The sequence below is a fragment of the Amblyomma americanum genome, chromosome 8 (genome assembly GCF_052857255.1).
Source record: "Amblyomma americanum isolate KBUSLIRL-KWMA chromosome 8, ASM5285725v1, whole genome shotgun sequence".
NCBI classification, from domain to species: Eukaryota; Metazoa; Arthropoda; class Arachnida; order Ixodida; family Ixodidae; genus Amblyomma; species Amblyomma americanum.
Genome location: NC_135504.1, coordinates 12,811,331 through 12,832,420, shown reverse-complemented (window position 1 = coordinate 12,832,420; position 21,090 = coordinate 12,811,331). Strand labels below are relative to the sequence as shown.

Genomic DNA, 21,090 nt, shown 5'->3' with positions numbered 1-21,090 from the left:
CGTGGAAAAAACTCGCCTGCTTCCGTCTTCTTCTCAGAGCTGTCTCTAATGTGGCTAGTATGCAGTGCCTTGCAGTGTCGTTTCAACAGGTAGCTAAGATTGTGCGAGAAAAACTACCTGAATATATTCAAGAATATTCATTTAATTTAGCGAGAAACTGATGGTCAACACTGCTATTAGCAGGCAAGCATAAAGGCAATAATGACCGCATTTTAGAAAAGCACTGTTGTGCACTGGAATAGCAGGCAGCTTTTGGCGCTGGGCTGCATTCTCTAAATTTTCTTACCATGCTCTGTTATTTTGTTTAATAAATACAGCAATAGTTAAATTTTTATTCCAATATTCATTCATCTGAGCTTTAGTTATATCAGCTGACGAAATCCTAATGAGGCCACGTTTCTAAACTATAAGGCCGCTTGAATGCTGTGGCTGTATTTTTCAAACGGAAATTTCTTTTTTCAACCCCTTTACCCTTGCTAAAGTAACGCAAACAGTCCGCCGGCCGTCGATACTGCTTTATAAGCTGGCCTTGCTTGTCTTTGTGTTTATACGTTAACGAAATCACGGTTGTATCTTTCTGCATTCTGTGTTAGATTTAAAGCGCTATAACATTGTTTTCTAACCCTATTAGCTGAAAACGCATTGAAAACATGAGCTTTTCAAACAATTTCTAGGAGCCTTTGCAAGTTGCACTCTGCGCAGTATTCCATTTATTGTAACCTTAAATGTTACGAATCATCTCGCGTAAAAAAAAGGAAGTGAATAGGAGAATTTGTTAGTAATATCTGCATTCTCGAAGGCGTGTGTGGTGTCTGTTGGCAGAGCACCGGCGACCGTTTCTAAAACGTTGGTCTTCACTGCTTAGGGTATTACTGTCAATGGAAGAGACCTTCATACATCAAGTCTTGCTTAGGTACAACAGAACGCCTTCACATTTTATTTATCGTCAAACGCAGCAATGACGACGTTTTTGTACTAGCGAAAGTGAAAATGTGGGGTGAACTCACCGCGCGAATCGAAGGACTTGCATTTGCCGTCTGGCGACAGCATTCCCAGACGCAGAAAGTTTAACGACGTAGAAGCCTTCAGGCTGAGCATGCTTCCACCAACAATTGCTCCGTTGCACTGTCCGGAGCGGAGAGCCTGCACAGCCTCGTTCAAGGCTGTCATTGTAGACGAGCAACCCGTGTCTACCGTAAAGCTTGGTCCTGAGGGTTAGATAGTTAACACAGACCTCTTGCCTCTTTGAAAGCTTACAAAATTGCCTATTGAATCTTACCGCCATAATCATTTCAACATTTCAAAGAATATTTCCTACATGTTGAGGAGAACGCATTGCACGCCACATGTGCAGACAGAATGAAAGTATTTGCCCTCGAACAGCATATGAATACGCACAGATATAAAGCGCTTTCTTGATGCGCCAGTTTTCTAACTGTTGCCCTCTGATTTCACTACATTCGCTGCCTTTTGATGTCACCTTCTGCTAAATAGCCGTAATGAAAGCAACGAAAGCAATGTGTACAATCTGTAAAGTAGAACGCACAAACCAGCCACTAGATATTAAGTAAGTTTGCTTAGAGGAGAACGTGCGACTCTCAACGACTTATCTGCGTTTGCGTGCAAAGATGTATGTGTCCATACTAGTAGAATGCGTGGCACAAAACTAACAGGGATGCGACAAAGGAGCGTCCTGGACTTGTGGCTAACTAACGACGTGGACTGCTGTCGTTTGTGGGTCGTGTACCTGATTCTATTCAGCCCACAAAAATTACTGACTAACTCGCTCAAAACACGCTTCCGATTAAAAAAAAGGTGTGTTCATCACTTTGCATAAAGCTTCTTAGGTCGTGAGTTGATTGCAACACCTCGGAAATGCTACGATTCGCAATAGCTTGCGATAAGAAATACGCAGCACAAAAGAAAAGCAGAGAAAAAAGAAAAGAAAAGAAAGAAGCAGAAAGAAAGAAATAAAGAAGCATAAAAGAAAGAAAGCAGAAAGAAAGAAAGAAAGAAAGAAGGAGCAGAAAGAAAAGCACCTTTGCCAATCCCCCCGCGTGGGTATGTGCCATATACCTGGGGTGAAGAAGAAGAAGAAGAAGAAAAGCAGAAGAAGAGCGAGATGGCGACTTGGTATCGGTCCATTATGAAAAAAACAGCGCGAATAAGGATTGGGACGAAAGCAAGGACGCTCGTTGTGTCGTCTCCACTTGCGTCCCCGTCCTTATTCGCGCTGTTGTTTCATAACGAAGAACAGCAAATGATTGAAAACGAACATATAAAAATCAAAACGGCGAAGAAACCTACCACGGAAGTCGAATGCGTAAGAGAGACGGTTAGAGAACATCGTCCGCGAACTGCCGATCAAGGCGTATCCGTCGATCTTGTCCGTGTCCAAGTTGAATGCCTCGTGCGACTCGGAGTCACAGCAGCCGACGAACACAGCGATTCTACGGCCGCGCAGAGTAGCCGGGTCGTAGCCCGCATCCACGATGGCCTCGTATGAAGTCTCCAGTAGGAGCCTCATTTGGGGATCCATTACTTGTGCCTGCTTAGGGTGCACCCCGAAGAACTGGGCGTCGAAGAGGGACAGGTCACGGATCGTTCCCATTCGCTCCGGAAGGCCCAAGTGACCTGAGAATAAATACGGATAGATTTAAAAATGCCAGGGATGCTGACAGTTTGTGGAAGACCGATTTTCAAATCATTCGTTTCAAAGCACAGAAAAACCGGCTTAATTCCACACCCGTTAATTTGAGAAAGTGGATTATTCGCCCCCCCCCCCCCCCCCCCCCCCCCCCCCCCCCCTCTGTACCCTCTAGGTTCTCTCAAATTTGTCTACTATAATATAGCGTGAAGCTCTCGGTAACTATGAGTGACCTGGCTAAACTTACGTTAATTCAGACAGGATGCAAAGTTCACTTCTGGACGGATCGGCGGAGATGGGGCGATGATGACGGTAGCTGAGCGATTCAGAGTAGTCTCACCGCTAGAGCATAAGTGCCGCTGGTTCTAACACGAAATTTAAAGGCGCCTTATTGAACACTGTAATAAGTGGCCAAGAGAATAGAGTTGCACGCTTTTGTGTTCGAGCTACGCTCCATAGCTTTCTTTCTTTTCGTAGCATGGGCATGGTAGAACATGCTCTCAGAGTTCTTCATTTTATCTCGGAACCTTTTCTCTTCTTACATTAGGCCATGTGCTTATACGCAGGGTGTACTTTCTTTTCTGCTGTGTGTTTGCGCATATATGGGAGACAGTTGATGCTCAGGGTGTCCTAGAGGACATATGTGCTGGTTTTTCTGACGGCGTGCGGTAGTGGGCCATTTGGTTGAACTGTACAAGATATTAACACATAAGTTCACCCAAGAAGCAATAACAATTCGAGATTTTTTCAAGAAAAAGGTTTTGCTACTGTGGGATATTTTATTATATCTTTTTTTTGGTCGTGCCGATAATTCGATTTTCGGTATTTTTGCGGAAGTTTCCTCCTGTCTCATGAAAGCCTAAAAATGAAGTTTACATGTAGGTGTATGACTAGCGTCCAGCATTGCGTGCGGATATAATCTACATATGTGTTTTGCGCAGCCAGAATATAGGCCAGTAAGAACTTGCTTTCTCTCGTGACTGCTTTTATTTGCTCTTTATTGTTTTTACCAACTTTCGCACTAATAAGTAATTATGAAGGGTGGGAGATGAGCGCAATTTCTAGTAAGCTAGGAAAGTAGTAAAAAATACGTCTCATAACACTTCACGCTTTTACCAAGGAAGGAAATAACTGTCATCGTCTATTCTTACACCACATTCAGAGTCCACGAGTGTATACGCCGAACTGGTCACCTCAGCCGATACGGCCTCGCATGATGCATTCACGAGAGCTCCCCTACTCTGCCTCACTTGCTCCTTAGCTGAGGTTATCTTGGAACACATTGTCCTTGGGATCCAGGAGGCTGTGGGACCTTTCGGTAAGCACAAGTCACGATGGCAATATAGACGAAATTTATCTCGAAGAGAGCTCTACATGTTGCTTTGCCTTAACGGTAAACTGATCTGCGATAGCAATGGCTGCATGACGGACTGTGCCTAGGATACATGGCTTATCTGTCTTTGTTGGCGCTGTCACATCGCCTCCTAACCAGGAACGGCTTTCACAGCCTAAAGGGAAATGCTGTCAATCGCCTAGGTCAGCCACAGGCTCCAGGGACGCACGTGTGAGGAGAACACATGGGTAAGAGTTACCGTGAGTTACATGTGGCTGCTCTTTTGAAGAAGGAAGGTATAATTTAACCTGCAAGCCGGGTGCCTGATTAGATCGCAAGCAGCACAGGTAATCGGTCCAATATTGCAAATGGATGGTTTCACTCTGGTCGTTTGTAAGACCGGCCATCACCGATACGTTTGCAGTATTGGGCCGATTAACTGTGCTGCTTGGGGTGCCCTCAACAAAGCGACGATTGCTTGCAGTGCTCTTATCCATGTTATTCATCCAGCTCCGCCTTTGTGTAGAGGGGGCTAAGATGCGTGGGCATATTTCTAGACAGCTCAATCGTTGCGCCCACTTTGTAATACAAATGTTACATTGCTGTTGCTAGCAGAATGGTAGCTCTGGGAGCACCGCGATGATGAAGTTACAAGAAACATATGAATTTGTTTAGCACGTTTGTAGTGCAATGGACGCAAGACGTTTAAGTTAATTTTTTTCACTACAGATTACGTAAATCTGGACGTAAATAATAAACTCGAACCGGTTTAGTTGGAGCACAAACCTTTAGGCCAGCGCGTTTCATCGTCCGTGATGAAGTCGACTCCAGCGTACAACTTTCTCTTGAACTCGGAAAAGTCGTCAGCTTGAGAAAACCGGGCTGAGAAGCCCGTAATCACAATATCTTCCTTGTTCCCAGCCATTTGCCAGTCAAAAGTCAGTCAACACATATCTTGGCTACGGTATCACCAACAAGGCGCCATACGCAATCTGTGAAATATCTTAATACTGAACATGAGGGGGGGGGGGGGGGGGGGCGATGATAGAGAGAATTTTATGTGTTTCCACAAAACCTCGTCCAGCTATCACAAAAGTAGTAAAATTTTATAAGTACAACAAAAACAAAACCAAGATGAGCGCACCTGTCTCCAACTACCTTTAACTATATCGCTAAACCAAAATAATAGAAAGGGTGCACCGTCAAAAGACTTTGGTCGTTACCTTCTCTTTATGGGAGTTATTTGTGCATCTCTGGACGCTAAGAAAGTTATAATGAAAAAGAGCTGCCAACTCTTTGTGGCTTTCACTTTTCGCCTTATATAGAAGAGAAAACACCTGCCAAGCTGCGAGAGTTTGCTTTCTCTGGTAAAATCCTCTTGTGCTCTAATTTGTATGTAGACAGCTGCCTTGGAGAGATCCTTCAATGCCAGCTGTAAGCCGCTATCATTTAAGCCGGGCACAGTTGGTCGCACCAGCGAACAAAAGTTATACGTCGCCATTATGGTACTAAGATTTGCCTTCTTTTCGCAAAGGCTATAACACAAGGCGAATCATCGACACACTCATACTGTCGCATACAAACACACAAAGATGCATGGAGTCGCGAATAATGCGAAACATTCTTGCCGGCCGTGCTGTTAAGAACAGTGTAAATACCCGAAACTAAAAATTTAAAGCGATTTAGAGGTCATTACCTCTTTGTGACGCATTCACTTACGGCAAGCAACAGTTTTATAATATTTTTGCCGAAATTTCCGCCAATCTGCTCCGCTTGTGCCGGCATTACGTTCCGCCCTCGCAGACCTCTGCAGACGCCAGCATCGGTGTTTCTACAGTGAGAACTCTACATGACACAGTTACCGCGGTAGCCAAAGCTAACTAACAAAGCTAACCTTACCAAACACTGTCGGTAACATTCGAAGACATACTTTTAATGTGATTCTTTTTCCATTTCAATTGGTTGTGACGTTAATAAAGACGAAAGAGTCGGCTTGCCGAGCTTTGCCATACATTTTTTACATTTATATTTTTACTCTTGCAAAATCCTTTCTCAAGCTTGCTCAGAGGTGGCGCAGATTAGCCAACGCTAAAAAACGAACAACAACACCGCAGGAGCCCATTGCCTCTGGGTTTGCGCACTCTTGATGTCGAAACGGTTAGCCATCGTGAACCGGGGAAACTTTTTTTGATTATTAAAACCACGTCTACTGAAGTGCTGACATGGCAGTTTTTATAACCATGTGGTGTAGAAGAAGAATGTGAGACTGCGATTTTGCGTAGATTAGACGAAATTTATGACTATAACTAGAAACAACATTATACACTTCCCAGAATTGATGATTTATTCGGCATACTTCGCTGCACCAAGAATTTTCCATCTGTTTACCTAAAAAGCGGGAACTAACATTCTAAGGTTGAAGAAAGAGACAATGAAAACACGACCGTGATCCCACTCGACCACTTGTATCAATTTAAAAAGTTTCCTTCGGTCTCTGTTCCGCGCGAGTGACGTTCCTGCGATTGATGTATGCTGTCTTCGCTGGGTGAGGAATTAACGAAACACGCGGGGGAAGCACGCCAACCCGCCCGTACGCACATGAGGTGGAAACAGGGGGCCGATGAACTCCGCTACAAACGACACCTACGAGTCGAGTACCAGCCCGACGAACAAGTATGAGTGTGGAGTGCTCTCCGGCGCCCAGGATTGATGGAGAGGCTCATATGCCGCTATTGTGGAATCTACAAAGTGTGCGCCGTGTCACGGTTTTGGCTTACGAAGTTGTGACCGAGGGTACTGTGCAGAGTTCGCGCCGTCGACCTCGCCCTTAAGTAGTGCTCGTAGTCCGTCGGAAGCCTTACTTTCCGCTGTAAAGGAAAGCACTTCTCATTTTTTAAAGCGAATGCTTTATTGGCCGCAAACTCGCGATTTCGCCGTGGCGGTACTCCATGGAGGCACGTGACGTCACAACGCGCGCCTCGCTGCGGAAGGTTACTGTGCTTCGCGCGCTCGCCGCGCCATCTGGCATGACGTCACACCGCGCCGCTCGACGCCGTCGCCGTTTGGTAGGACGTGGCACCGCGTTCCTCGTCGTTGCGCTTGCATCCGCTCGCTTCGACAGCTGCGTCGCGTGACATGTGACAGCTGCGTCGCATGCGCGACGCAGCTGTCACGTTTCACAGGATTGAAAAGGAGAGCTGGCGTGCGCCGCAACCACAGTTGAGGCGACAGTATGGACAGTGACAATTCTGATAAGCTGGAGGAGGCCTGGAATCTACAGCGGAACGAGATGAAGAGGAAACGAATTGCCCAGGAAACAGACGAACAGCGCGCCGAACGACTGGCTAAACGCCGCCGTGAATATGCCGCCACGAGACAGGCACGTTTCTCGACCGCTAGCAGCAGCGACAGCAGCCGGAAGAGAGACCCGAGTCCTGCTTCACTGAAGACGGCCCGTGATGAACGATGGAATGCGACCAAGAGACTTCAGCGGCGGGCTCAAGAAACCGAAGAAAAACGTGCCGTTAGCCTAGAGTATAGGCGTGAGAGTGATACGACCCCTTCAAACCTTGGATAGCCTCGGTGCTGAAATCAAACATGGACCTGCAGGACATACTGCACGTTTATGCCTGTGCTTCATACGTTGTGGAATATGTGAACAAAGCCAACAGGGGAGTTTCACACTTGCTTTCGCTACATATATCCTGGCATAGCCGAGCTAAGCCACTGCCTTATTTTAAAAGCTGTATCGGGCGCATCTGGCAGTGGCGATTGAGATTAAAGCAGAGCAATGCTCACGGCTTGCGCTCTCTAGGCAAGCGTGTGGACGACTGTACATAGTTGAAGGCAATCTCGTGTGAGAGATAATGCAAAATGAACTTAAAATAAGCTCGGAATGCACGTTACACGCACCACACTACCCAGGGATCGTCAGTTTCTGCCTGCAGTGATGCCATGCCCGTCCCGTAATAAAATAACAGTTTATTTTTATTTATTTATCACTTTACCTACAGCGCCATAAAGAACATTACAGTGGGAGAGGGGGAGAGGGGGAGGATAGTACAAAATAATAAAAAATGCAGGTGTATTGTCATGACACAACATTGTGATAAGATACATAAAAGAAAGAACATCGCAAGAACGAACCTCAAAAATAGAAAGCAATATTTCTGGCATAAACACAAACACACGTCACAGGGCGCAACAATTACAGAAAAACATTCCTTGAATTCTAGAGAAGAAAAAAACCTTTTTAGCATATTTACTTGACGTTGCTAGCCTAGCGTGTGTCCTTCCGAATCTTTCTGGTTCTTGTCTGTTTACCATGTCGACATCCGTAAACTAACTAGACCAATTAATAGCCTTAGATACCATTCAATTTTGGGGGGTTTCATTCCATTCGCTAGTGGTATATTTGGCAATTCTTTGCACTATTGGTTTATTGGCAGGTGAGTACCAGTGAGTGATGTATAAGTACGGCTGTGTATATGGTGTAGCCGTCAGTGGTTTCAGATAGCATTTACAGTTGAGCAATACCTACGCACTTCCAATGGTCAGCTCTATTCAGAACATAAAATAATGTTGAACAAATGAGGAGAATAATAGAGAGCCTGCAAAGAACAAAAACATAAACAACGTTTAACGGAACCGACCACACAGAACAATTGCAGAACAGCTGCGAACGAGCGTTTCAGCACATATGGTGTGAGTGCGTCCACAAAGGCACGTCGTTTTCGATGGCTCGGTTGGAAGGCAATAATGAGAGCTTGCTTTGTCCTGGCGCTGCTTTATCTTCTCAAGTTTTTGCGAAATGTTATGGTGTTCTCTGCGCTAAACGAACACACGGGGCTAAATTGTGTGCACTGCTATAGCTCCTCAGTCGTTAAAAGCGACAGAATACTGTCAAAAATAAACATACGACATGTTTTTGTCGTTCTTTCGTAATGACAAATTTGTCTGTTTTTTGTAGCATTTTTCTGTAGTAATGTATTTTTCCTATAGTACTTTAGTGTAGCGTGTACTTAGGCAGTGCTTTTCTGTAGTAACAACAGAAAATTTTCTTGCTACTACAAAAATTTATATTGTTAATACAAGCTCATGGCCACGAACATTACAAATACTTTTTTCTGAGGGCACAAAATTTGCTTTTGCGTTTTTCGACTGGGTGCCTGCAGGAATGTTTGCGAACTGTTCAGAGAACCCGTCAATCATCACGAAGGCGCCTTTTCACGCGTCTACATGCTCTGAATTTTTTAAGCCCTAACAAATGATAACATTGATAATTGTGAAATTTATTCACAAAGTATATACTGAAACCACAAGGGCCTTCTTTGTGAGTTGCGTTGCAGCAGCGACAAAGAAAGAACGTAATGTACAGTCCCCGTGATAAATGTGCAGCCCAAGGGGTTCACTTCTATGATGCTTAGCGGTTTTCCCTAGAATGTCTAGCAACCCAGAGCTTGGGAGGATTGACAACTCGAGCCTCGCAAGCAGACCCCTTGCGCTGTATATTTTGACTAGGAGTGTACATTTAATAACAAAAAACAATCCATTTATAGTAGTATACTGAAATATCGTAAACTGGAATACACGACACACATAACAATACGAACTCGTGTGTAGCACATCGACTATATTCAAGCATTCACGCAGTAGCTCTTAATGCTCTTTAGAGCACTATACATCAAAAATCTAGTACAGTAAAGAAGATCAAACCAGAGAGCTCGAAGCTGTTAAGATTAGAACTTTTCCACATGTAATAAAGCGCTCCTAAACCGCGTTCACGACGTCTAGAAAATTACATACTCAGTCAATTCACGAAAGACAGAATGGGCTTAATGGGATGCCATGGCTTAATCGCAACGTGTGCACACTCTTGGCGCAACGTAGCTTTGCATACATCTTAATGCTGTTCTTTACGCTTTGTGCATATACCGAGTGCTTCAGCGAAATCCTTCAAACTTATTTTAAAGAGGGAGATTGTAGAAATTAAGACCGAGACTTTGTGGCGTTATATCACAAAACAAAGGAAACATGTTGAATACAAAGGGGTTGACCTACTCTGCAGTACTCGACTTTCTAGCGGACGTTTAGGAGCCTTGCGTGATGAGCCGGCACAGCGGAAAAGTTGTGCTACAGTGGCGAGCAGAACCGAGTTTTCGAAACTTTGAAAGCTTACGAGGCAGAGCTAAAAAACGGTTGCAAATCTCTAATGAAAGTCATGCTCCCTATAGTGATAGTAAGGAAAGAAGATATGAATTTAGTAAACAAACTTGCAGCATAAAAGCATACCAACACAAGTTCTTGCAGATTTTGATCCGTCGATCGAGCGGAAACTAGAGTGTGATGCTCACCTGCGTGGTGTCGTCTCAGGTGTTTTCTTTGTGATCGGAGGCGTCCATAGGCCAATCGGTATCCTTGTCGTGCCCATTTTCAGTTGCTGAAAAGGTTTGTTCCCAACTGGAAAGAGAAGCCCTTACTCCGTTTTTTGGTTCGGCAAAATTTCGTTATGACCTTCTAGGCTGAAAGTTTACTCTGGTGACGACCACCAGCTCCTAGCAAGACGGCTGCGGCCTGACCGCCCGACACTAACATTCGCTGCCGCCCACATCCAACGCGTGGCGCTGTACCCAGAAGGATCATTTCATTTCATTTCATTTATTTCGTCCTTAAAGGCCCGAAGGCATTACTTAAGGAGGGGCTTACAAATGGTTTTGTGTATATTCACTTATGGCGAAAACTGCAATTAATGTGAAAAATGAACTGCTGAACTCCATTGTCTGCCGCCCGCAGCCTTTTGTCAGTCCTCTCAGGAGGCATTCTGTGAGCGTCTGGCTGGGAGTCCGTGCTGTGGCCACCCCGGTATCAAATAATTTTGTCGAACTAAACTCGCAGTCGGCTCTACATCTAGCATTTAGGGTGCAAATAACAACGTCGGGGAATGGAGGAAAATTTGAAAATCAATGAGAGATGTCTTCATATTGTAGTATTATATGTGGTGCATCGATGTTCCGCATGCGAGGTTTGTCATGTTGTTCGTGTTCTTTACTTCATCGCTTCGCGGCTTTCATGCGTTTCGTCTGTTCTCGCAGTTTTGGTGTAATATTTATCAATATAACACCTGCTCGTAATTAAACTTATTAAGCTCACGGTGTACTGTGGGAACAACCACTGCTGTCTGTTGTGATGCCATAACAGTTAACGCACAAGAAACCCGCAACGAGGTTAATGTTGTCCAAAATGACGACACCAAGTGTATCGGTTTGTTTTTGTGTTTATACGAAAGAAAATAAATTGCACTCCACAAGACACCTGACGTTTATTCTGCAATGCCACTGTTAGAGAAAGGCTGTCGCGCATCTGCCTTAATTGCCGGTCAAGAGCACTGGAAATCTAATTTATTTTCATTGTTCTCGACCAGACAATATAGAAAACAGCGGGAGACCAATTAGAATTGAAATAATGCACCATCAAAACGCGGCGATTGCTAGCATCCGAACTGCGCGCCTGAAACCGAAACGGGGAGTTGTTCCCAGTTTTTCTCCCAGCCGCTTGATGTGCTACAGTCAGTTGGCCTTCTGGGCCTTAAAGTAGTGTACGTTTTTTATCAGTCGCTTTGCCTATGCTGGAAGCTTTAAACGACGTACGCTGGAGAGCCTGTTGCTTAAGCAAGGGCACCTAGTCTGACACGATTCTTCCAGCATGGTTTTCAACGGCTTAGGTATAGGGTTTGGTAACGCTTCGACTTCCTCAAACGTTAAATGTTTTTTGCTTATATCTGTTTCCGCACTCTTCTGGCGCATACGCCTCCAAAGAACACGGTCCTTGATGATTCGATTAAGCGACGTACAGAAATTGAAACTGAGAGCAATACGGCGAACTTTAACAAGAAACGTGCTAGTGGTTTAGCCTTGTTGCTGTGAGCGGTTGTTGAACTGCTGCTCTCGTATGGCTCGTGCCCCTTCAAGTAATCGTACACATTCAAAATTAGGACGAGCTCTTTGGAAGTAAATTTATTTGGTGCGTTTGGGGTTTAAGAGGAATATTCGCAGAGCGTTTGATTCCGAGCTCTGCGGAGCGTTGGCAGCTGTTCCCGATACATCCTGCCCTCTGTGTTTGCGGCAGCTGAGGAAAGTGGTTTGCCGGTTGGCTGGAGCATTACACGAATTTGCTGAGAGCTCAGAGTGACCGCCCCTTCTATTTGTAGAAATCCCCAAGTGATATCCGTCACGCAACATTGATATTGTTTCCATTACCTAGTTGAAGTCAATTGCTCATTGAAAAGCATTTAAAATTTAAATTTTGCGACACTAGCTTGGCAACAGAGGTAGCGTGCTGAGATCAAAAGCCAATCTGAGCTCACACCGGGAAGGACCCTGGAGGTAATTGTTAGTGCGATAACCAGTGTCAGCATCGTTTTACTTTGTTCCGGCTCTTGTAACACGTCTGCTTCCTCTTAAAAGCAGTTCGTTGACCGGGGCTTGTTGTCCGTGTGTACCCCTAGTCTTCGTTAGGCAGCGCAGCTCTTAAATCACTGGGAATTTTTTAAAGGGCTTTAGGTGCGCAGTTTTAAGGTGTCTATTTATTCGCCTTCAAAACGAGGCCTAAGGACGTAGCGATTATGCAAATGAGCCCAAAACACCAGTTCGCAGGCGTTAATAGTTAATTAGAAACGTTTTTGTGCTGGTAGTTTTTGTCTTGGTCGGCGCCAAAGCTGAAGTGACCTTTGACCTCACAGTCCACCCTCAAACTTGGACTGCCACATTCCTGATGATGTTGGCGTCACTGATAAGCTCTTGTTGTTCCCGTGAACAACTGGGTTCGTTGAGGTCACACTAATATAGACAAGTACACTTTGACGTCATCTGATGCAGGTGGAAAGTTGGAGTGGCTCCTCGGACATCAAAAATGTACGAAGTCATGTTCCACTCAGCGCTTGCACAAGAAACTCGTTAGAAGGCAAATCGTTATGCCCTTGAAACAAATCATATCGTTTGCTTCCATTTGAAATGTTTTGTCCGAACACCTTCAAACAACACCTGTGGCACATTTAAAGGACTACAAGTCCCTGCAGCTTCAGAATGGGCCCGGAAATGTTGCGGTGAGAGGTTAAAACAAAAGTGCCAAAAAAAAAAGGCTTTTATTCGGGCGGGGCTTGCCGCACGCTATAAGCAGGTCTGCAAAAAAATCAACGGAACCTTGTCCTAGTTTTCGTTTGCCGGATTGCTTTGAGCTTCTCTCTGTTTTTTTTAATTTCCAAGCGTTAAAATATAAGAACATCGGTTAATTTGAGAAAGGCTGACGCACGTGCTGTCAGTTGCAATGAATGTCATGAAACGATGTCACCGGCCTGCTGATATCGTTCGGCGTTCTTCGAGCTGTAATAAAAAAAATATTACGGATGACATTTAAGACTGCTTACGTGCTTTAAATGCGAAAGGATTGTGCTTTTTATTCTGTATTTTATTAGTAAATTTTTCTCTTCTTTTCTAATGACACGCCTACTCATTAGCATACAGGCGTAACGCAATGTATTTACAAGGTTCAAGAGATCAAAACTACCCGCGGTGTTGGCTCCGCTCTCTCAGAGGTCCACGCATCAGCCCGCGGGTCCTCAGTTCGTCATAAGGCGGGAAAACCCAAGACCTCACGCGATGCACCCACAGGGACGCTACCGGCGATGACGTAGCCATTATTCGGCCTCCTGCTGGAAGCACCGAGCGATACCCGCGACGGTAACAAAGAGCGTGCACTAATCCTGATAAAGTCGTGGCAGAAGCGAAGGCAGAGTTCCGAGAGTTGCACGTATCGTCTCCTACTGCAAAAGCGCGCTCACCTCTGCTTTTGGTCTCTTCAAGCACAATTATCTCGAAGGACATGTCCCGCGAGAGCAAAACATTCCGATCCTTCAACTGCTCAAAGCGTCGCTTGAGAAATTCCCGCTTCTTTTCAGAACCTATTATGTTTGAGAGAGAGAGAAATAAAGAGGAGGTGGGAAGGCAGGGATGTTAATCAGAAGGGTGTTCCGGTTGCCTGCCCTACACTGTGGAGGAGAAATAAATAACACAAAGGAGCCTTATTAAATTTTGCTTCCTCGCTTTCTAATTTTTGGTAATGACTCCAAGAGAATTTATCAGCTGATGTTCTGACGAAGGCTTCAGTTGTTTGCTTTCTCAGATGCACATCGCCTTTCTCACAGATCCTAGAAGTGGCATTTTAAAAATGCGCTGGTGCACTACTCTCCTTTCGCTAATAATAGAATAAGGGTGGCGTTTAGAAACAATGGTGCTATATACTCGCGCCCTCAACGTTGGCGATCCGGTTTTAAATCTGGGACTGATGCTCCAGTACGTCCTCAAAAAAAAAACTCAATTCACATACGCAGCAATACGGCTAGAAAGGAAGGCTGTACAGCTTTCTCAGAAACTTCGCAGGTAAAGAACACTTCGTCCTGGTCCGGGGTTCGAGCCCGCGGGACCACCGCCTCATCGGAGCAGTCGCTCTACCAACTGAGCTAGCAGGGACGGCAGCTTATGGTAGGGCGAGAGCGAATTGTTCAATAACTCGAAGTGAGAACAATGTATTCATTGGAACTGATTCGACAAGTATTCATTGCAAATGATTCAACGACCACTAGCTATTATTTACTCGTTTCCCCAGGGGGACTCATTCCTCTCTTTTCTGCAAGTGGAAAAAAATATTTAAAAAAATTAGAGGTGGGATACCCCAACCAAACGATCTTAACGCAGCTGCTCGGGCAGTCGCGATTCGCCGAACCTACAGTTGTTCGACGTGGCTATAGGCTGCTTCGAAAGCAATGGGACATAGCCGGGGAGAACGCGAAAAATGTGTTCGTTAGAAATAGCAGTGGTCGTTTGAGTAGGGCGAGGTTAGAAGTACATTTTTTTATTGTGAAAGCACCATCTACATCGTCGAGTATCTTTTCGTCACTCCGGGGTGCATGTGCCACGTGACCTTATCTGCCACGCCTCGGCCACCGCGGCTGGCACCGGGAGAGCTGCGAGCAGCGGCGAGCTCGATGTGCGAGATCGGCAGGGAAAGTCACGTGACACGTACTGCACTGGATGGCACAACTTGACACTAGAATTACTATGGCGCAAAAGCCTTATTGCCCCTCAAAATGCGTATTTTAAAAATTAGTGTTGGGCTTCCCGAAACACCTAGAACAGTAGAGATCTTTTGTTCTTTTACGAAACCACACGGTGAGATTCAGAAGCACACTCCTGTGCTACACACTTTTGACAGGATGGGGGGTACCTTGCAAGACAGTTGAAATGATAAAAAGTTCTTTCTAATTCAAAGGTCAGGCTGGAGGCCAGATGAAGAAAGCCTAGATGAAAATAATGCTGAAGCAAAGTGGAAGTTTTCATAAAGGCACACTAATTTTTTTTGCACACGGCTTTACCGTTTTCGGCTGTATTATTCTATGTTTGTCGCACGGTGAAAGAGTGTTTTTCGCTGTTCACGCTCTCCGCCCGCCACGACGCAGAGCGCGTACATGTAATGTTGGCACTGTAGTACACGCACCGACCGTGGCGACACGGGGGGTGCTGCAGCGTAGGGGTCGACAAGCCGCAGAGCGGCAGACGCACCGAAGCTGCGGGTCGGGATTTCAGTGAAGTTTCAAGCTGTTCCTTGACTGCGTGTAGTGCTGCCAGAGTGAATCTCAGTGAGTAAACATGAGAGAGAGAGGGGGAGAGAGAGAGAGCTTAAACGTGAGCTTCTACGTTGTGGTAGGCACTGTGCAGGAACATGTTTTGTTAACCAAACATTTGTCATGGGTTAGCACAATACTACAATTGCTCTATAAACACGAATTTCACAAGAGGCTCCGAAATCGACGGCAAAGTTTGTGCTGACGGGCCGAGGACGGCGGTAGGCGCTCTTTAGAGATGAATTTATTTGTGAAAAATGAATCGTGTCCAGCCTACTCTGTGTGCTGTGCGATGTTAGTGCACGTTAAAGATCCCCAGGTGGTCGAAATTATTCCGGAGCCCTCCACTACGGGCACCTCTTTCGTCCTTCCTTCTTTCACTCCCTCCTGTATTCCTTTCTTTACGGCGCGGTTCAGGTGTCCGCCGGTATATGAGACAGATACTGCGCCATTTACTTCCCCAAAAACCAATTATTATTATTATTATTATTATTATTATTATTATTATTATTACTCTGCTGTAGGAGTGAAACCTTCTCCTGTCAGTCGGAAATTTTGAGGCTGGCTTCAGTGAACGTTGTTTATCTCATGTGTACGCGTAAAGGTAGCAGCGATGGATCATTTTTTGATGTTGTCATCTTGCAGCTCGGCCACTTGGTGGTCTTGCTTTAGCGAAGCATGTGCTGCATTTTTGAAGCCTCTCCACCGCTCCGCTCCTGGTAATTGCATGAAGTTCTCCTGAATTAAGTTCACATCGGAGACCAACATCTTCGTCAACAACCTGTAAAAGTTTTGGCGGAATACAGATAAACCGGTTTCCTATTCTTATCAACGTTTATAGTATCGGTAAGAATTTTAAGTACTTGTAGAATCCCAAGAAGTGTTCATTACAAATTTAATTAGCCTTTTTCTGAAATCAAGCCTCTACAGTCTCTTTTGCTATGGTAAACATGAAAAGGCCTGCGTTGTAAAAGTGACAATAGCTGTGTTATTTGAGTGAAAGAATTTCATTTTTTTAGGCTGGTCGGTAGCTGTGCCACTCTGAATTCTCCTGCGTTCCTGTACTCCTACCAGAAATTTTCGGCTGTTAGCTCGGCGCGCTTGGTCATATCGCTTTGGAGATGTGTCGTATTTCCAGTACGAACAAAATAGAAAACCTTCGTTTTACACTAAGTTGAGATAGAAAAGTCGCTGCGCAAAAGGTAATGGATTCAATGTAAAATATTGCAAGGTGCCCAGTGAGCGTTCAAAGCCATATATTATTGACCCTGTAATCGCTTCTTCTCTAGCAACAGATAGTACGGATCAGCGATGAAGTACCCCGACGAGAAACCACAATGGTGATTAATCACTTTTATACCGGCCATCGAAGACATCCAGGGCAAACGTTTTATTTCGACAGACCTCAAGAACATCTCGTTATGTTAGGCTGGTATCCTTCGTCACAGCCAATGAATAGTTCATTGCGTGCATCTCTAATGTACCACACAAGTCTAATTCGCTGTTACGCAGCTGTGGCCTCAGTTCGAGCAGCAATCTGGGCATTGGTTTCACTAATCTCGAGAAGTCTCGTGAAGGTAAGCTGCTGGATCTCCGAAATGGACAGGGTGAGGTCGTAGTCCCGCTCAAAGGTCTGTTGCACTTCGACGCCCATCAAGGAGTCCATGCCGAGTTCCTTAAGACTCATGTTGGGGTTCAAGGTCGACGCTTCCTTTACACCTGCAGACAACCATGAGCGCAAGCGCTACATTGCAGTTTAACGCAGCACAACCTCTTCGGGACTCTAGAAATTGTTACAGAAACTTAACGCGTACACTCAGAAGAAATTCAAGGATTACTTCAGTAAGAAACCTATTCGTCAACCGTAAGGGAGAATTATTTATTAAAAAATTCAATTATTCTTCAGCTGTCTGACATGAAGAGTTACATTTCAAAAACCGTCTAATGAAGTGATGTTCCTCAGTTGCGTTGAAGCACATCTCGATGGTACCCTATGCGCCAATCATTGCAAGCTGATGAACTCGAAGCATCATTTTCTTCACTCGTTTAATCTTTAATTTACCAAACAATGTGGTGTGTCTTTGGCTAATAGCTGAGTAAGCAGCTTGACTAGACCAAGGAGTCGGTTACTTGGAAATGATGAGGAGAAAAAATAATTATGTACATATCGTAGATATATCATTACAGCAATGTCCACCGAAACAAATTGAAAACAGCGCAGACTTCACGAAGGAAGGAGAAAGGGACGACGTCCTTCGTGAAGTTTGCGCTGTTTTGATTATGATGAACAACAAACTAGCTCATGGTGTGTTCTTCATGTACACCTCAACGCAAAGCATGAATTTCAAAAACACAAAGACAATTTTGTTTGATAGTTAAAAATGGTCCTTCACATTGTCTTCATCATAATGACATGAAAACACAAATTTTTGGACAAGGTAGCAAAGCATCATGTTCAAAAGTTTGTACTAGAAGGGAGAATAACAAAATAAGAAAGGACAGTAGGTAAAATACAGCACTGTTCATATTTGCACAAAGTACTTCTGCATTTGTGTCGGCCTTACAGTGCCAGTGTTTTTGTACATATTAAGCGTTGATGGCCGGCTATGTGCTAATGACTGATGTTTGTAATATATGCTGAAATTTCGAATTTTCCAGATATCTGTACTTCTCCACTCTATGCCATTGGCACGTTGAGGACGGTAATTTTGAAAGGGCACGAGCTCATCACTTCAGAAAATATGAGATGTTCTTAAACCAGACTTCGTAAATAGAGCAAGAACAAGTTGACAGTCAGTCCGTTTTATTACTCACAGGTGGCCGCTTACCAAATATCTGTGCGATAGTCTGCACAAGACTTTTCTTGGATCCTTGCTCTCCATATGCACTGGAGTGATCCGCTTTCACAAAGCTTGACACGACTGGACGGCTCTGGCTCATGAATTGGTCCAACGCGTTCATGCACGAGCTGATTCTTTGTGATGTGCAGCCAGCGATCACCACATCGCCACCCAATGTTTCTTGCAGCGTGCCCACATCTCCGATGGCGCCCCACTGGATCGCCAGGCCTTGAAATATAAAACATGCTGTAGGTGAGTGGATAGATCGAATACTCCCTGCTGTTAAAAAAGCACGAATAGTAGTGTACAGATTTCATCTAAACAGTAAGTGCTAACAACACCTCGAAGGAAATCTCTTACACTATAAGAAAAAAGGGACTAAATTGGGTGAGAGGTAAGTATTTTGGGGGACAAACTGATTTGCCACAACCATTGGTTCTTATGGAAACTAACTGCAAATTGTCTAACCGTTGGTCCCTTTCGGACTAACTGCAAACGGTCTAACTGTTGGACCTGTACGAAAGGTTGCAACAGTTAGCCTCCGGGAGCAGGCATTTAAAGAGAAAATGCAAAACGAAGCCTGATTTTTTTTGCGTAATTTAGAGTGGGATAGTGTCCGACAGCTCTTATCACACATAATAGCGACGGAAATAAAGGCCTTATATAGGAAGCATGCACATTGCGCGGGTTATTCGAATGTTGCCATGTCAAATGAAACGTATTGGGAATTCCCCTGAACATTTGATCAACATTTTTCATACTCCTAGTTATTAATGAATTCGCTCTTGTCCTAGCACAAGCTTGCCGTCCCTGTCAGCTCAGTTGGTAGAGCGACTGCTCTGATGAAGCGGTTGTCCCCGGTTCGAACTCCGGACCAGGACGAATTTTTCTTTAACTTCGAAGTTTCGGTGAAAGCAGTATACCTTTCCTTTGTAACCGTAAGGCTGCGCTTAAGAGGATGCCAATGGGTAATTACTCTCTTATGGCTAGGGTTACCGCTGGCAGTTTTATCAAACGTATTGATGTTTAGAGCAAAGTATGATGATTTTGCTGCCATATGCTTTTGCAGGAAGCTTGGGTAAGCCTTAAAGCACAAGAACAGCCGTCTAAAAAGCGTTTCTGTCCAAAAAAGAATTGCCGAATGGTATAAACCGTACGCCGGCAGATCACAACCACAAATCGTTGGTTTCATTTTTTTGCGGATAACGTGGGCTTATTTTTAGAACCTGGGTGCTCCACATTACGGCCGGTTGAGATCAACTACAAAAGGGAGTGGTTCACTTTGTTTTTTGTTAGTGACAGGTGGCGGCGACGTGGAATCGACAGTTTGCCCCTCATCGTTTTGGTTTGGTTTAGGTTGGTTTATGGGGGTTTAACGTCCCAAAGCAACTCAGGCTATGAGAGACGCCGTAGTGAAGGGCTCCGGGAATTTCGACCACCTGGGGATCTTTAACGTGCACTGACATCGCACAGTACACGGGCCTCCAGAATTTCGCCTCCATCGAAATTCGACCGCCACGGCCGGGATCGAACCCGCGTCTTTCGGGCCAACAGCCGAGCGCCATAACCACTCAGCCACCGCGGCAGCCCTCATCGTTTTGTTAAGTGTCGCCGATACTTACACACCTTGACACAAGCTCGTAATATAAGGCCAATGATTTGAAACTAAGTATACTTGCTTAACGCCGACCTTTACAGCAACTCACATTCGACACGTATTGAAGTTCGCAATACATGTTTCAGCATCGTTTCAGCTGCCGGTCGCTTCGGCTCCACGAAGCCTTTTTCTCACGCAAAAGTATATCCGCTTAGGCACGGACTGCTCTGGCCTTAGACTATATCCTGTGCTTCAATAATTCACTCACTATTGCACTCGAGGTCTTCTCGCGCGTTTTTCGCGTAGTGTAATGCTGCGGTTCGTCCGCCCATAGTCCCTTTCTCCCCAGTTAGACCGTTGAGTTTGCGCACGGCACGAATTTGTAGCAAGAGGGGTGCCTTGTGCAAGCTTTGGCGCGAACGGGAAGTCTTGAGGACTGGAGTTGACTTTGCGCACTTCCCCCCCCCCTCCCCCCCCCCTCCCCCCCCCCCCCCCAAATGTCGGTTTTCTCGTTGCAGTGAAGTTTCAATTGCTGCCAGTCTCTGATACGCATTCCCGCCGCCCCCTAGCAATGAGATACTCATTTTTTCTTTACGCAGTAGTATACTGGAATTTATTATCTGTAAGCATAGCCAGGTGCAAAAATAGAAAAATGTTCCTGGAAAAACTAGAAATTGAGTTTAGCTTGCACGCCATCCACTACTAACGAAATTGAGTTCTTCCTTTTTTCCTATATTTATGCTTTTTATTCCCTTCTGGTTGTTTTGGTAGACACTAGGCATAATAATTTGTTATTCATGACATTGTGACGGTAATTTTCGCATAAGATTTTTTTGATTTATTTGTGCATACTGGTATATTTCGTTCTCTTTTGCTCTTGCTTTGTTTTGCCTTCTGTTCCGCAGTTTCTGTTACCCAACAGTCTCGAGGAATTCGAAGCATGTTAACCTGTCACCCCTCACAAAATTACCTGGAGAGTTACAGGAGGAAATGAATGAA

The 21,090-nt window shown here is 44.9% G+C and overlaps 2 protein-coding genes across 2 annotated transcripts in view; both read right to left on the bottom strand.

The window, feature by feature from the left end:
- Window positions 1-4,955, bottom strand: part of LOC144102152 (fatty acid synthase-like) — a 43,300-nt gene extending 38,345 nt beyond the window's left edge. Inside the window, exons 1-3 of the mRNA XM_077635468.1 lie at window positions 4,767-4,955; window positions 2,308-2,634; window positions 1,008-1,208 (exon numbers count right to left, since the gene is read on the bottom strand). Of these exons, the coding sequence (XP_077491594.1) occupies window positions 1,008-1,208; window positions 2,308-2,634; window positions 4,767-4,905 (667 nt within the window). The 5' untranslated portion in view covers window positions 4,906-4,955. The remainder of the gene's footprint in view (window positions 1-1,007; window positions 1,209-2,307; window positions 2,635-4,766) is intronic.
- A 12,080-nt stretch (window positions 4,956-17,035) lies between these two features.
- Window positions 17,036-21,090, bottom strand: part of LOC144100925 (fatty acid synthase-like) — a 55,681-nt gene continuing 51,626 nt past the window's right edge. Inside the window, exons 24-25 of the mRNA XM_077633848.1 lie at window positions 18,483-18,722; window positions 17,036-17,373 (exon numbers count right to left, since the gene is read on the bottom strand). Coding sequence (XP_077489974.1) covers window positions 17,159-17,373; window positions 18,483-18,722 — 455 coding nt within the window. The 3' untranslated portion in view covers window positions 17,036-17,158. The remainder of the gene's footprint in view (window positions 17,374-18,482; window positions 18,723-21,090) is intronic.